Genomic DNA, 11,845 nt, shown 5'->3' on the forward strand with positions numbered 1-11,845 from the left:
AGTCTAGGGTCCGTTTACCAAACAAATCGGATTCATTTGGATTTAGCTGTATTCGACTTGAATCCGATGTGTTGCCATTCCTAATTATGACTACCAATATTAATTATTCAACAATCCATGCTTAGAGCCATAAATGGCTACACCCTAGCCAAGTCTTCGTTGAGCTTGTCCAACATGACTGAGATGAATAATTCTAAAGTTATGCAACCTTTTAACACCATTACTCGTATTAATATTTACATTTTACCTACAGTACTGAGTATACTATTCTTATGGTGGAATTAAAGGATATAACAAATTTTTATGTGTAGTTGGTCATACCATGTGGTCGGGGTTATTTATTAAGGGGTTATTCGATTGGTTATGAGTTATTCAGTCAGCTAGGAGTTACTTAGTCAGTCAAGAGTTACTTTTACACTAAAAACGCACTAACCGATTAAGTAACCCTATAAACGAGTAATCATTACCGATTGAGTAACCTCTATATAGGTAGCCCCTAAATCAAGGGTTCTGCCCACACGCTGTGGCCAGCCACACATAGAAAAATCACCATTTATCACAATTTTTTATATGCGTAAAAAAAGAAATTTGCATTTTATAATATTGATTACATGGATCGCACGTGTGATGTGTCCAATAATCGAATAATTAATCCCTTAATAAAATAAATAAATAAATAAATTAATACTGTAATATAATTGGCATATGAAATTACAAAAATAACCTTCATGAAGATCTGACGTACATGATCATCGATGAGTTTGATGCCGTATCCTCCACCAACACCATCCTTCTCCCTCCGATCCTTCCTTCTTCCTTAAACCCTACCCATTTTCTTTTTTTCTCTCATTATATTTAATTAATTTAATTTAATTTTATTCCAAAACCCCCAATTTTTCCTCCATTAAAATGAAATTAAACCTTCAAAATTCACTCTAAAATTCCCCCAAAAATTTAAAAAATTAAAAATTCGATATGCCATTTTCATCAATAATTCTTCTTCGACAATCTTATCTTCTTCTTCTTCCTTCATCATCTTCTTCCCTCAAACCCTTCAATTCCTAGCCCTAATTCAAACCCTAACCCTAACCCTAATTTTCTCTCTCCTCCATTTCCATGGATCCTCCTCCTCGCCGCGGCGCTCGTGCTGTCATCGACCCGAAAGTCCGACAAGTCGGGTTTTTCGCGCCCGACAGAACCCGCTCCGATTCCTTCTCTTCTTCATCGTCGTCTTCTCCGGTCGGCGAGATTTCACCTTCCGGCAACTCCCTTTCTCCGGTGATGATCCCACCACCTCGCCATTCTTCCGACACCCATTTACTGCTATCTTCTTCTCGTCCTGTGGGACCCCATTACCCTCCAGTGCCATCTTCGCCGCTTCGTCGTCCTGCTTCTGATGTTGCAAATGCCCATCTTGTTGTTGGGAGCTATAATCCTTCGGAGTCGGAGAATTCGGAAGATGTAATGGTTTCGCCTTCGGGTGGTGGGAAGGGCAGGAAGGGTGGTAGTAAGTTTGCTTCTTCGATGCCGAGTGGTGCCGGTGGTGGGTTTGATTTGATGGTTGGTAAAGCGGGGAGAAATGGTGGTGTTGGAGTGATTAGTGGTAGCTTGATTACAGCTTCTGGGGTTAATTTAGCAGCTGTTGCTTCAGGTACATTGTTGATTTCTTGATGGTTTTGTTGTGATTTTGAGGTTTTTTTGTTGGTTTAGTTTAGGTATATTGCTGAATTTTTTCTGGGTTTGTTGTGAATTTGTGTTTACTTTTGGATTTAACCAGATACTTTTTCTTATTTTGTTGATCAAATAATTGGCATTTTACATTGTAGAGTATGACTAGCTTTAATGTTTGAATTGCATTGGCAATATAAGACAAAACAATGTGGTTTTGGGAGTTGCTTTTCCATATGTTTGTGTATGGTAGGCAAATTAATTGCGAATTTGAGGTTTTGTCCACATATAAGATGATATACTAAATTGCCTTGAGTTGGAGAGGAGAGTGGAATGTGATTATGTCTCACTGGCAAGGCAATAGGTAGCAAACAAGATCCCGGAATCTACACAGTTTGACAATATTCCTTAATTTGGGACAGATTTTAGGTTATGCTGCTGTGTAATTGAGAAAGAGTATCAATTGGGTTTCTTGTTAGTTTATCTTGTGACTAGCTTATATGTGAGACTGTGAGGAACTGAAGTATGAAATTGTTAGTTTGCATTGACTGCGCGAGTAGGGTAGGCAATGGGAAGGACTTTTTTATGTTTAGTGATGACCATTAGTAAATAAAATCTCAAATTTCTCCACAAAACCTGCAGAAAAGCTCAACTTGGACGAGCTTGATGTTTTTGTTTGTTAAAAACTTCTGAAATAAATATTAATTGTGTTTGTTGAAAATTAGATGGCTAAGAGAACTAAACCCTCTGTCAAGTGTCTACAGGATGGCATCCAAGAGACCATAAAATTATTAGTGCTCAATATATTTTTTTCCCTTACTATAGGAATATTAAGCATAAAATTATTAAGCTTCTTTTTTTTCATAGTCCCACAAATCTCTCTTGCAGTTGCTTGAATTTGGTTTCTCATACAGCCCTGGCTACTAAAGTATTGTTAAATGCCAATCAGGAAATGATTTTCCTCTTCCCAAACAAAGGTCCCTCTTTTTTTCTAGAAGAAGGACATGAAACTTCGGATATTGCTTCATCCTTGTGTGATCAAACTCACATTTAGTGCTATTTTATGGATTTCATATAGTATACAGTATATGGGTTGTTGTTGGAAAAATTTTGGTGGGTAGGGGTTGGGGCAAGGAGTGTTTCAGAAAACTGTTGCATGGCTTTAACAATGTTCCCACCTCTCACAACTAGGTGGTACCCATTATGTTTTGGTAAAATAGTATCCAATTGGTTGAAGAGGTTAGACTGTGAGAGCATTGGTCCTTGTCCTTGCAAAAATTACTTAGTACTTGAGGTCCTTAGGGATTATTAGAAGTGTTATTGGCCTGTAGGAAGAAGTTAAGGTTGAATTAAGCTCCATTTTAGTTTGGTAGTTGGTTGAATTCAAATGTGAGTTGATGATTCTAAACGGAGCATTTGTGGTGTCCATTTTCTTGGGCAAATCTAAGCAGTGCACCATTTTGTGGCAACTTGAAAGCCATCAATCCATTATGTTCAATATATTCTGCAGTCTGCAACTCTGCACACATGTTTGTCACGTTAATACAAAATTCATTGATCCTTGTAAAAAATTTATTGTGAATATCTTGTTGGGTTGAAGTTAAATTTTGAGATTTACATCATTTTCAACTGGTTATGACTTGACTGTAAAAATACTCCGTAGTTTATTATTTTTTTCCCAGTGATTTTGTATATACTTTTGAGTTAAAGTAATGAGTGTGTTTTTGCTTTTTCTTGATGTATAATCTGTTAGATCTCAATGTTTATATAAGTGCCAATTCATCTATTATTTATTACTTTTATGATTTATTACTACCTATTAGTAAATACTAGTCCACCCAAATCTATATGAAGGATAGAGTAGAAAAGGGATGCAAATATTTATGTGTATGATTAGTTAATGTCTTGATGCTCATGGTCATCACATGACAAATAAGCCTTCTCTTCCTATCGAGTCATTCATTGTGGATCATTTCATAATTAGAGCATATGCTAATTAAACTTTGACCATAATTTCCCAGCCATGAAGGGAAAGTTGGCTTTACATTGTATTCAACTTTTAAACTAATACTTGTGGACATGTGGTAATTCGATTTGGATAGGACTGCTCATGTTCAGTAGAATATTAGTATAAGTGGGAAGTTAGCTTATCAAGGTACTTTTATTGAGCGGAATACAGTGTTGTGGGCAGAGATCCGTGTTATTATTGTCTTTTATATTATCAACTAGGTCCACCTCCCCACTTTTTCTAGATTTAAGGTTTTTAGCACACTATGCAGATCCATGTCAATTTCTTTGTCTACTATACATCAAATTTGCTTATCTGAGCTGTTGTAGCATTATTAAAAAATGAAGAATTTCCGTAGAAAAAGTTGGAGATGCATCAACAGATGCTCAAAGTGAACAACATGGCAATGCAAAGCCATCAAAGGAAAAAATGTCAAAAGCAGAAAGACGTGCACTTCAAGAAGCCCAAAGGGCTGCAAAAGCTGCTGCGAAAGGTATGTATTACCTTATTGTCTTCATTATTTATGAATTTGATGTATACTCCTAAGAAAATTTTGATAGCAGCCGTTCTTCAAGATATATTCTTAAGTGAAAACTCTTGTTGTTTGGAATATGGAATTAGTGGTGTTTGTTGATTTAGGAGGTTTAGATAGCCTAGTCATGCCTCACAATTTATAATTACATATGCATCTAATGTTGTTTGTCTCGTCTATTTTGCAAATGGTTTTTGTTCATTTTTCGTTCCATTTGTTGTCAGTACTCCATGTGCTTGTCACTTTGTCAGCAATAGTAGAAGGTTTTATTCATTTATTATTTTAATTGACAGTTGTCCCAATTGGCATCTTTTTACACTGTATTGATTATCTATATACTTTGATTTGCTTTGCGTCCGTAGCTGAAATGGGTAAGGCGTCAGCTGCAGCTTCTGGAGTAGGGAGTTCTAAGCAGGTGAAAGCTGCTAAGGCTTCTGTTCAAAATAAAGACAATGTTTCTGTTGCAGCATCTGAGAAGAAAGGCGTTGATCGTCAGTCAGAGAAAGAGAGGAAGAAAGATGTCCCTCATCCGCGCATGCAGTTTGATGATAAGACACGGGTGGAGAAAGCGAAAAAGAGAGCAGTTGTGAACCAAACTGAAGCCAGAAATAGGGTTGAACTTTTTAGGCACCTGCCTCAATATGAGCATGGAACACAGCTTCCAGATCTGGAGTCAAAGTTTTTCCAACTAGAACCAATGCATCCAGCCGTTTACAAGGTATTATCTGAAATGTTTTGCTAGCTTGAAGTAGAGAGGCTGTTTAATGATTAATTATAATACTGCAGACCTCTCTCATTTGATATTGCCTCTGTTTATCTTGTTTCGGTTGAAATTGTAGGTTTCTCGGTGTTGGAATTGGAATGAGATTGATAGTTCTGTTGCTTATAACTCTAGTTTTCTGGATGGTGCCCCTATTAGGACTTGAAGTTATGGGCCTTTTCTATTTGAATGTGGTAATATTTGGTGACAAAAGTCTATAAATCTCTTGACCTTGCTCCATACCTATCTCCTTAGCCCTTTTGTCTTCCACCATACCTTCTGTCCTGTCTTTCCAGTGTCCGCGCTCACCTTCATCTCTTTCCTCCTCCATTCTATTAAACAGTGTAACCACTTAAAAAAGTTATTGTAACAATGATATTGTGAAATAGTGGGAATGGTTTATGGACTGTTTGTAGCTTAGTGTTTATATTTATATATTTAGGTACTATGTTTACTCTTCTAGTTTTTTCCATCAGAGCAAAGGGTTATTGTAATAGTAATAGTTGGATTTCAGGTTGGACTGCGTTATTTGACTGGAGATATTTCTGGTGGCAACGCTCGTTGCATTGCAATGCTTCAAGCATTTCAAGAGGCAATAAACGACTACTCAACACCACCGGAGAAAGCTCTGATCAGAGACCTTACTGCAAGAATCGGTAGTTATGTTTCATTTCTGATCGAGTGCAGGCCCCTTTCAATTAGTATGGGTAATGCGATTAGATTTTTAAAGAATCGAATTGCCAAGCTGCCTATGTGTTTGTCAGAGTCTGAAGCAAAGGCCTCTCTGCAATCAGATATTAATCATTTTATTAGTGAGAAGATACTGATTGCTGACAAAGTGATAGTCAAACATGCTGTGACCAAAATTAGAGACGGGGACGTCCTCCTCACATATGGATCATCCTCAGCTGTGGAAATGATATTGCTACATGCACATGAGATGGGGAAACAATTTCGCGTAGTCATAGTGGACTCTCGTCCAAAGCTTGAGGGTCAACTTTTACTTCGCAGATTGGTGGCTAAGGGTGTTAACTGTACATACACACATATAAATGCTGTTTCGTATACTATGCATGAAGTCACTCGAGTTTTCTTAGGGGCTGCTTCAGTTTTGTCTAATGGAACTGTTTACTCAAGGGTTGGGACTGCTTGTGTAGCTATGGTTGCTCATGCCTTCCATGTTCCGGTATTGGTTTGCTGTGAAGCATATAAGTTTCATGAAAGGGTTCAACTTGATTCCATATGTTTTAATGAACTTGGTATATAATTTTGACCATTTAATTTTCTGTAATCTGATTCTGTTGGTCTCTATCTCTAAATGCTTGGGTTATTCATGACTTTTTGCTTTTTTGCCAGGTGACCCTGATGCAATTTTGAAAGTTCCTGGTAGAAGGGAAATCAATTACTTAAAAGATTGGACTAGTAATGAGAATTTGCAACTTTTAAATTTGATGTAAGTTTCTAGAGTGATTGTCCAATATGCTTGTAAATTAAAATTTTTGTTTTCATAACTCAAAACTCGTCTCGTCTTTCAACAGGTACGATACAACTCCTTCAGATTACATTTCTATGATTATTACGGACTATGGCATGGTGAGTTTTCTGTCAGTTGTAGTGGAGCTGTGGACCTATTGATCCAGAAAGGCAGAAACCAATATAATCTTGATTTCTCATAGACCTTGTTAAATTTTGATTTTTTTTTTCGCGTATTATGGTTTGAATAGGATATCTCTAATTGTATACCTGGAATCCATCATGGTTGAATCTAATACTATATATCAAATTCATACTACGTATATAACATGAACATTGGATCATCATCTGAAATACAAAGTAATATCTTTCACGGAATCATGGCAGCTAGTTGGTTTGCTTGAATAGTAAGAATTCTTAATGCTTTGCAACTAGTTTTGATTTGTCATAAGCAATGAACTTATTATGAACATTACCTGGTTAGAAAATAAGGTCATCTTTTATTTTCATTATAATCACTTGAACCCTTATGAACTATGAGTGGTAGTATTGATTATTTGTCAACTATCTCAGTATCAGAATGTGAGATGATATATTTACTTTTCTGTTTTAATGTGTATATTTTGAGAGATTAGTATACCCCTCATGTTTGGATGGAACTTGGAAGACCAAACAGAAAATTTGGAATTCCATTTTCTCTTAGTTGGGCTAAGAGGTGAGGGAAGAAAGTAAGGATATTGATACTAATAACTTCTACAGACTCCCCAGTTTTTAAAATAAGCAAATCACATGTCATGTCATGTAAATCAATAAGTCATTGAATTTTTCCTTTTTGGGACTTAGAATTATGCTGTTTATTTTTAGTTACAAGTTCCATATGGCACATGCCGTGTTTTCAAGTCATGAATATTTTGCATCCCACCCCACCCATTTGGTGATGATTCAGGATTAGTGGAAAGAACCTACTTCATTCTAGGGAAAGGGAACTTCCTGTCCTTCCTGTAGATGTAATTTGTGTTATGATTCTTTTCCTGTTCAATTTCTGCCCTTCCTGTTCATGAATGCATTTCTTCTTGATGTTCAGTTATTTAAATTCTGTAGATTTTATTTTGTAAATTTCATATTCTCGCTTGGACCTTTGTGTACTCTCTGCACTATAAATTAAGAAGTGGACCTTACTTTCCAATGCTTCCCTTTGCTTTCCTATGAACTTGTGTATGTGTGTCTAAAGCTGATGCAATGATGGATGATTGCCTGATCCAAGCTGCGTCTATCAAGTTTGAATTTACGAATTTGTGTCTTTGCATTCCAGATTCCACCGACAAGTGTGCCAGTCATTGTGCGGGAATATCGGAGGGAACACTTGTGGGGCTAGGCAAGAGGACAGTAATAACATCACATTTTTGTATCCTGCGGTGAGGACTGTTACCAAATGAATGAAACATGGCAATAAAGCTTGAATCTTCTACTTCACACCATGTTCTTAATTTTGGATTAACATTTTCTTGTATCCAATTTTACCAATGTTTAGTTATTTTTTTGGTCTTAACCTGACTCTGTGTAGAGTGCGAATCCTCGCCTCTCCGGGCAGTTATAGTAATGCATTCCCGGCCCATGTTTGTAGCGAATCCATTTTTCCCCCTTCCCCTTTTTTGGGGTTCCAAATGTACTTTTGGGAGTTAGTTGTAAGAAGCAGAGAGGTGTTAAATTTTCAGAGAACATTATATGTAATTTTGTTATCTCGGCTTATTTATATCTACGACATATTCTCTGTGGCTTAAGCTTTTTTTATGCTAGACTTTTGGTAAGCTCCTTGATTCTCTCAAGGGCGTTTGGATCAGGATCCGTGGTTTCCATTGTAATAGAGAGAGAGAGAGAAGGTAATGTGGTTGCGTCATTTCATGGGTTGCTATGCTAAGCTTCTTTTTCAAATTCGTTCAATGTAAAGAAGGCAACAAATCTTTTCTTGGCCGTTCAGCTACATTGTTGTAAATATGCTCTAATTTGTAATGTTACAGAGCTCGCCTGCATCAATTGCTTAGCAGCGCAAGTAATAATGTAAAGAACCCGTTAAAACACCTGTAATAAATTAATAATAGTAGAATGTCTAGCAATCAATTCGGAACTACAGCTAAATCCTTTTGGAAAATAATTTTTCAAGCTTTTTAATCATTTATCCCAATTCAAGGGTTAACAATGTGGTTCAAATGAAATTCCCTAAGAATATGTATTGTTAATGTTCATGCCATAAGGAGCCTCAGTTTTGCCAAACGCATAAAGCTATTCTGCAGTTCGGGGAATTTCACCTTTTCCATTCACGGGCGCGACAAGAGCCAGAATAACGAAACCTCCAAGGACCATTATCAAGATACCCATAGAGTTAATCAGCAAAGCTTCAGTGGAGTACCGAGATATAATATGGCTAGCTTGCAGAAACGTAGCTTTCTCTAAGATACCCGTCACAGTTGTAACTATGGCAAAAGCATATATATAGACACCGAGGAAAACATGCCACGGAAGCAAGAAAGCTCTGCTGTTTCTCGAGCCACCAGGGTACCAAAATGTTGTAAAGCCAGCAGCCCACTGTAAAAAAAAAAAAAGGTATCTTAGATAAGACTATTCATCAATGTCACAATACCCGGTGGTCTGACCTAACTCGAAATTCGCCCAACCCAACCAATACATGTACAAGACTACCATTGACTAATTTATCATGATTATAAACACTATTCACAATACACCTAGATATGACCCGATTCAAGATAAAACCAAATGATTTGGTACACGAAAGCAACCCAAACTGAACTCAACATGGAGTAATTTCTAGCTCAAATCACAAGACAGAAGAAAAGTGAAGATGGCTTTGTAGCACGTACCTGAAGAGTGAACAGGAAAAGACAGCCAAGACCAAGCCATGAGTGGAGACTGTAGAAGTGGTCAATGCCCTTATCGCTGTGGAACTTGAAAGCAGCCCAGATACCAATAATAGCTAAGCAAAAAGAGAGGAACTGCAGGGAGAGATGGACCAGCTTTTTAAAGGCTTTTGTTCCTGGAACCGTTTTGTATGCTAGCATGGCTACATGAACAAACCACAATTCACATGTCATCAGATGAACTGAATTCTTCTCATATTAGACTGATACTATACTTGGAGTAAATATCACTTCGGCTTTAGATATACTATATCAATTTTCACAGCACATAACAAAATGCATGTGGTTTATAATTTATATGAATACCTATCATATAGCATGCTACAACAAAAAAAGGTATCTATATAAGGCAACACAGATATGTCCTATGGCAGGGCAGTTATTTTCTATTTTGGATGTTAAATTATACATTAGAAAAAGTATCCAACTTTGGGTATCCATCCAATTCATAACTTACGCAAGTGAACTCAAATTTTAGGCAGATCAAGGTTACAGCCCAGGTAGTCACTAGTCAGGTATATGAAATGTTCAAAATGTGAAAATGTAGTTGAAAATAGAGCATAATCAAGGTGGACTGGCCAAGCATTTCGGTGAGCATCAAGTGGTACCTAGTCTTCATTACATAGTATATAATTGTTGATTATTACATACACAAGGAACCAGTGTAGTATTACCTTCTCCATTTAGCAGTACAAGGCTAATGACCATCAAAACAGGATGAACCTGCGAGATAGAGAAAAAAACAACCATTATCCTGTGAAGCAATTCCACAAAAGCAATTATTTTCATATCTCCACTTGAAAGAAAGATATGATCAGCAACCAACCAGGCTAATGTTAACATCTGACAGATTGTTAAGGCAGAGTGTGTTAAAGTGCCAAATTAGAGCAACAAATATCAGCACTTATCACAAATTATGGTGATCTAACAATTTTTCAATTAGTGTCCGTTATCAACATGAATATGTTTAGAACTCCTGCATAAAATATTCCTCACATCCTTCTTGTAATCCTTTACCATGAGTGAATTATTCATTTATACCCTAAGACAAAAAGATTACTCCGAAGTCCAAACAATATATAGGAATCAGCTAATACTCATGATAATATAGAGGTCATTGTGATCAGTCCACTCAACTGCTCAAGTGATATCCTTTGACTCATCAAGAGAAGCATACCCACTCAAAAAGGATGACATGATAAACATCACAAATAAATACAAGACAAATAGGCGAAATATCATCAGCCTTTAGCACATGTGATGCTGAATTACAATCCATTAACATATACTTCGTAATAATTTTAAGAGTCACTCGAACAAGTGCCCTTTGGTCCTCTACAAAATAATTTGTTCAACAAACTACCTATGCCCCTATAATCCTGTCCCAGTACAATCTCTAAAAAAAACTTAAAACTCTTACAACCTGAGACGCTTATTCAAAGTGCAAACACGAACTAATAGGAATCAAACCAACCAATGGACATGAGAATGCAGCTCTCACATTGTCATACATCAACAACCAAAACATTAACGAGTAATGATTCCTAGGCATTCCTTAATTTGACCATTAACTGTTCAATCACACAGTACAGTGTATAAAATCTAGGGCAATTATACCTTAATATGATCTAAACTTTAGCAAAATTACAGCGATTCTTCTCAAAACATGAACTCGAAATTTACCCAAAAGACAAAATCTTGTAGCACCAGGACTTTTACAATGCTGAGCTGCAATAATAACAATTTCCTCCATCAAAATCTACTATTTCTTAAACAGTTTCGTGTAATCAACCAAAATTTCTCCTATTCATCATTTTCATCAATCATTCCAAAAATCCCACAATCAAATATAACATTACAAACATATAAACTAGAAATTCAACTTTAACACATTAAGAACAATCCCAATTAGAATTCAAACGTTCATTAAAATTAATTTAGAAAAGAAAATAGGGAGAGAGAGATTACATTGAAGATTTGAGCTTTATTATCAGAGATAAGAGCAAGGCCACCTCTATAATGAAGAGTCCAGGTGAAAACAAGAGCAGCCACTATGATTCCGATCAACCTTATCACCATGTAAATGGGAAATTTCACCACTGGAACCGCCATTTTTGTACCTCCAAAGCTTCACCCGGAAAACCCAGAATTAATTTAACAAGAAATCAGAAAAACAATCAAGGGTTTTTGAGGAATGAATCAAAGAATGAAAGATTCCAAATTGAGGAGTAAAAGGTTATGGATTTGAGTTGAAGTAATAACAATGGAAGAATATTCTTGAATTGAAGTAATTAGAGGGAAAATTTAGATGATGGGGATGAGATTCGATCTGGGACAGAAGGATAATTGTGAAAGTGTAACAGAAATGAATTGAAGGGAAATTTTGAAAGTGCAAATTTCTGGGTTTATGCTATGGCACCCATTACTTTGCCATTACTTTAGTAAGTTGACATGAATTTCTCAAGTGTGTA

General features: G+C 36.5%; 2 protein-coding genes across 5 annotated transcripts; one reads left to right on the forward strand and one right to left on the reverse strand.

Annotated features, from left to right (window-relative positions):
* Positions 1–621: 621 nt before the first annotated feature.
* LOC110724848 (translation initiation factor eIF-2B subunit delta-like) lies at positions 622–8,222 on the forward strand. 4 transcript variants are annotated; one of them, XM_021904335.1, is made up of 7 exons: positions 622–1,651; positions 4,041–4,169; positions 4,571–4,926; positions 5,483–6,227; positions 6,325–6,421; positions 6,507–6,561; positions 7,754–8,222. In XM_021904335.1, the coding sequence occupies exons 1-7, from the start codon at positions 1,117–1,119 to the stop codon at positions 7,814–7,816; spliced, it is 1,980 nt and encodes a 659-aa protein (XP_021760027.1). In that variant the 5' UTR covers positions 622–1,116; the 3' UTR covers positions 7,817–8,222. The 4 variants fall into 4 exon arrangements, with proteins under 4 accessions (XP_021760027.1, XP_021760026.1, XP_021760029.1 ...); XM_021904334.1 differs by having other exon boundaries at positions 623–1,651; positions 4,035–4,169; XM_021904337.1 differs by having other exon boundaries at positions 1,527–1,651; positions 4,006–4,169.
* Positions 8,223–8,501: 279 nt separating this feature from the next.
* LOC110724850 (probable transmembrane ascorbate ferrireductase 2) lies at positions 8,502–11,845 on the reverse strand. The gene is made up of 4 exons (XM_021904338.1): positions 11,343–11,845; positions 10,049–10,097; positions 9,318–9,517; positions 8,502–9,024 (listed from the first exon to the last, which is right to left on the reverse strand). The coding sequence occupies exons 1-4, from the start codon at positions 11,484–11,486 to the stop codon at positions 8,722–8,724; spliced, it is 696 nt and encodes a 231-aa protein (XP_021760030.1). The 5' UTR covers positions 11,487–11,845; the 3' UTR covers positions 8,502–8,721.

Source organism: Chenopodium quinoa, unplaced genomic scaffold (genome assembly GCF_001683475.1).
Source record: "Chenopodium quinoa cultivar QQ74 unplaced genomic scaffold, ASM168347v1, whole genome shotgun sequence".
Lineage (NCBI taxonomy): Eukaryota > Viridiplantae > Streptophyta > Magnoliopsida > Caryophyllales > Amaranthaceae > Chenopodium > Chenopodium quinoa.

Excerpts from the sequence above, each read along its gene's own strand:
- LOC110724848 (XM_021904334.1), top strand. The coding sequence starts at position 1,117 with ATGGATCCTCCTCCTCGCCGCGGCGCTCGTGCTGTCATCGACCCGAAA. Across the intron at positions 6,228-6,324 it reads CATATGTTTTAATGAACTTG|GTGACCCTGATGCAATTTTG; the intron begins GTATATAATTTT and ends CTTTTTTGCCAG. Across the intron at positions 6,562-7,753 it reads TTATTACGGACTATGGCATG|ATTCCACCGACAAGTGTGCC; the intron begins GTGAGTTTTCTG and ends TTTGCATTCCAG.
- LOC110724850 (XM_021904338.1), bottom strand. The coding sequence starts at position 11,486 with ATGGCGGTTCCAGTGGTGAAATTTCCCATTTACATGGTGATAAGGTTG. Across the intron at positions 10,098-11,342 it reads ATAAAGCTCAAATCTTCAAT|GTTCATCCTGTTTTGATGGT; the intron begins GTAATCTCTCTC and ends TCTATCTCGCAG. Across the intron at positions 9,025-9,317 it reads TTTTCCTGTTCACTCTTCAG|TGGGCTGCTGGCTTTACAAC; the intron begins GTACGTGCTACA and ends TTTTTTTTACAG.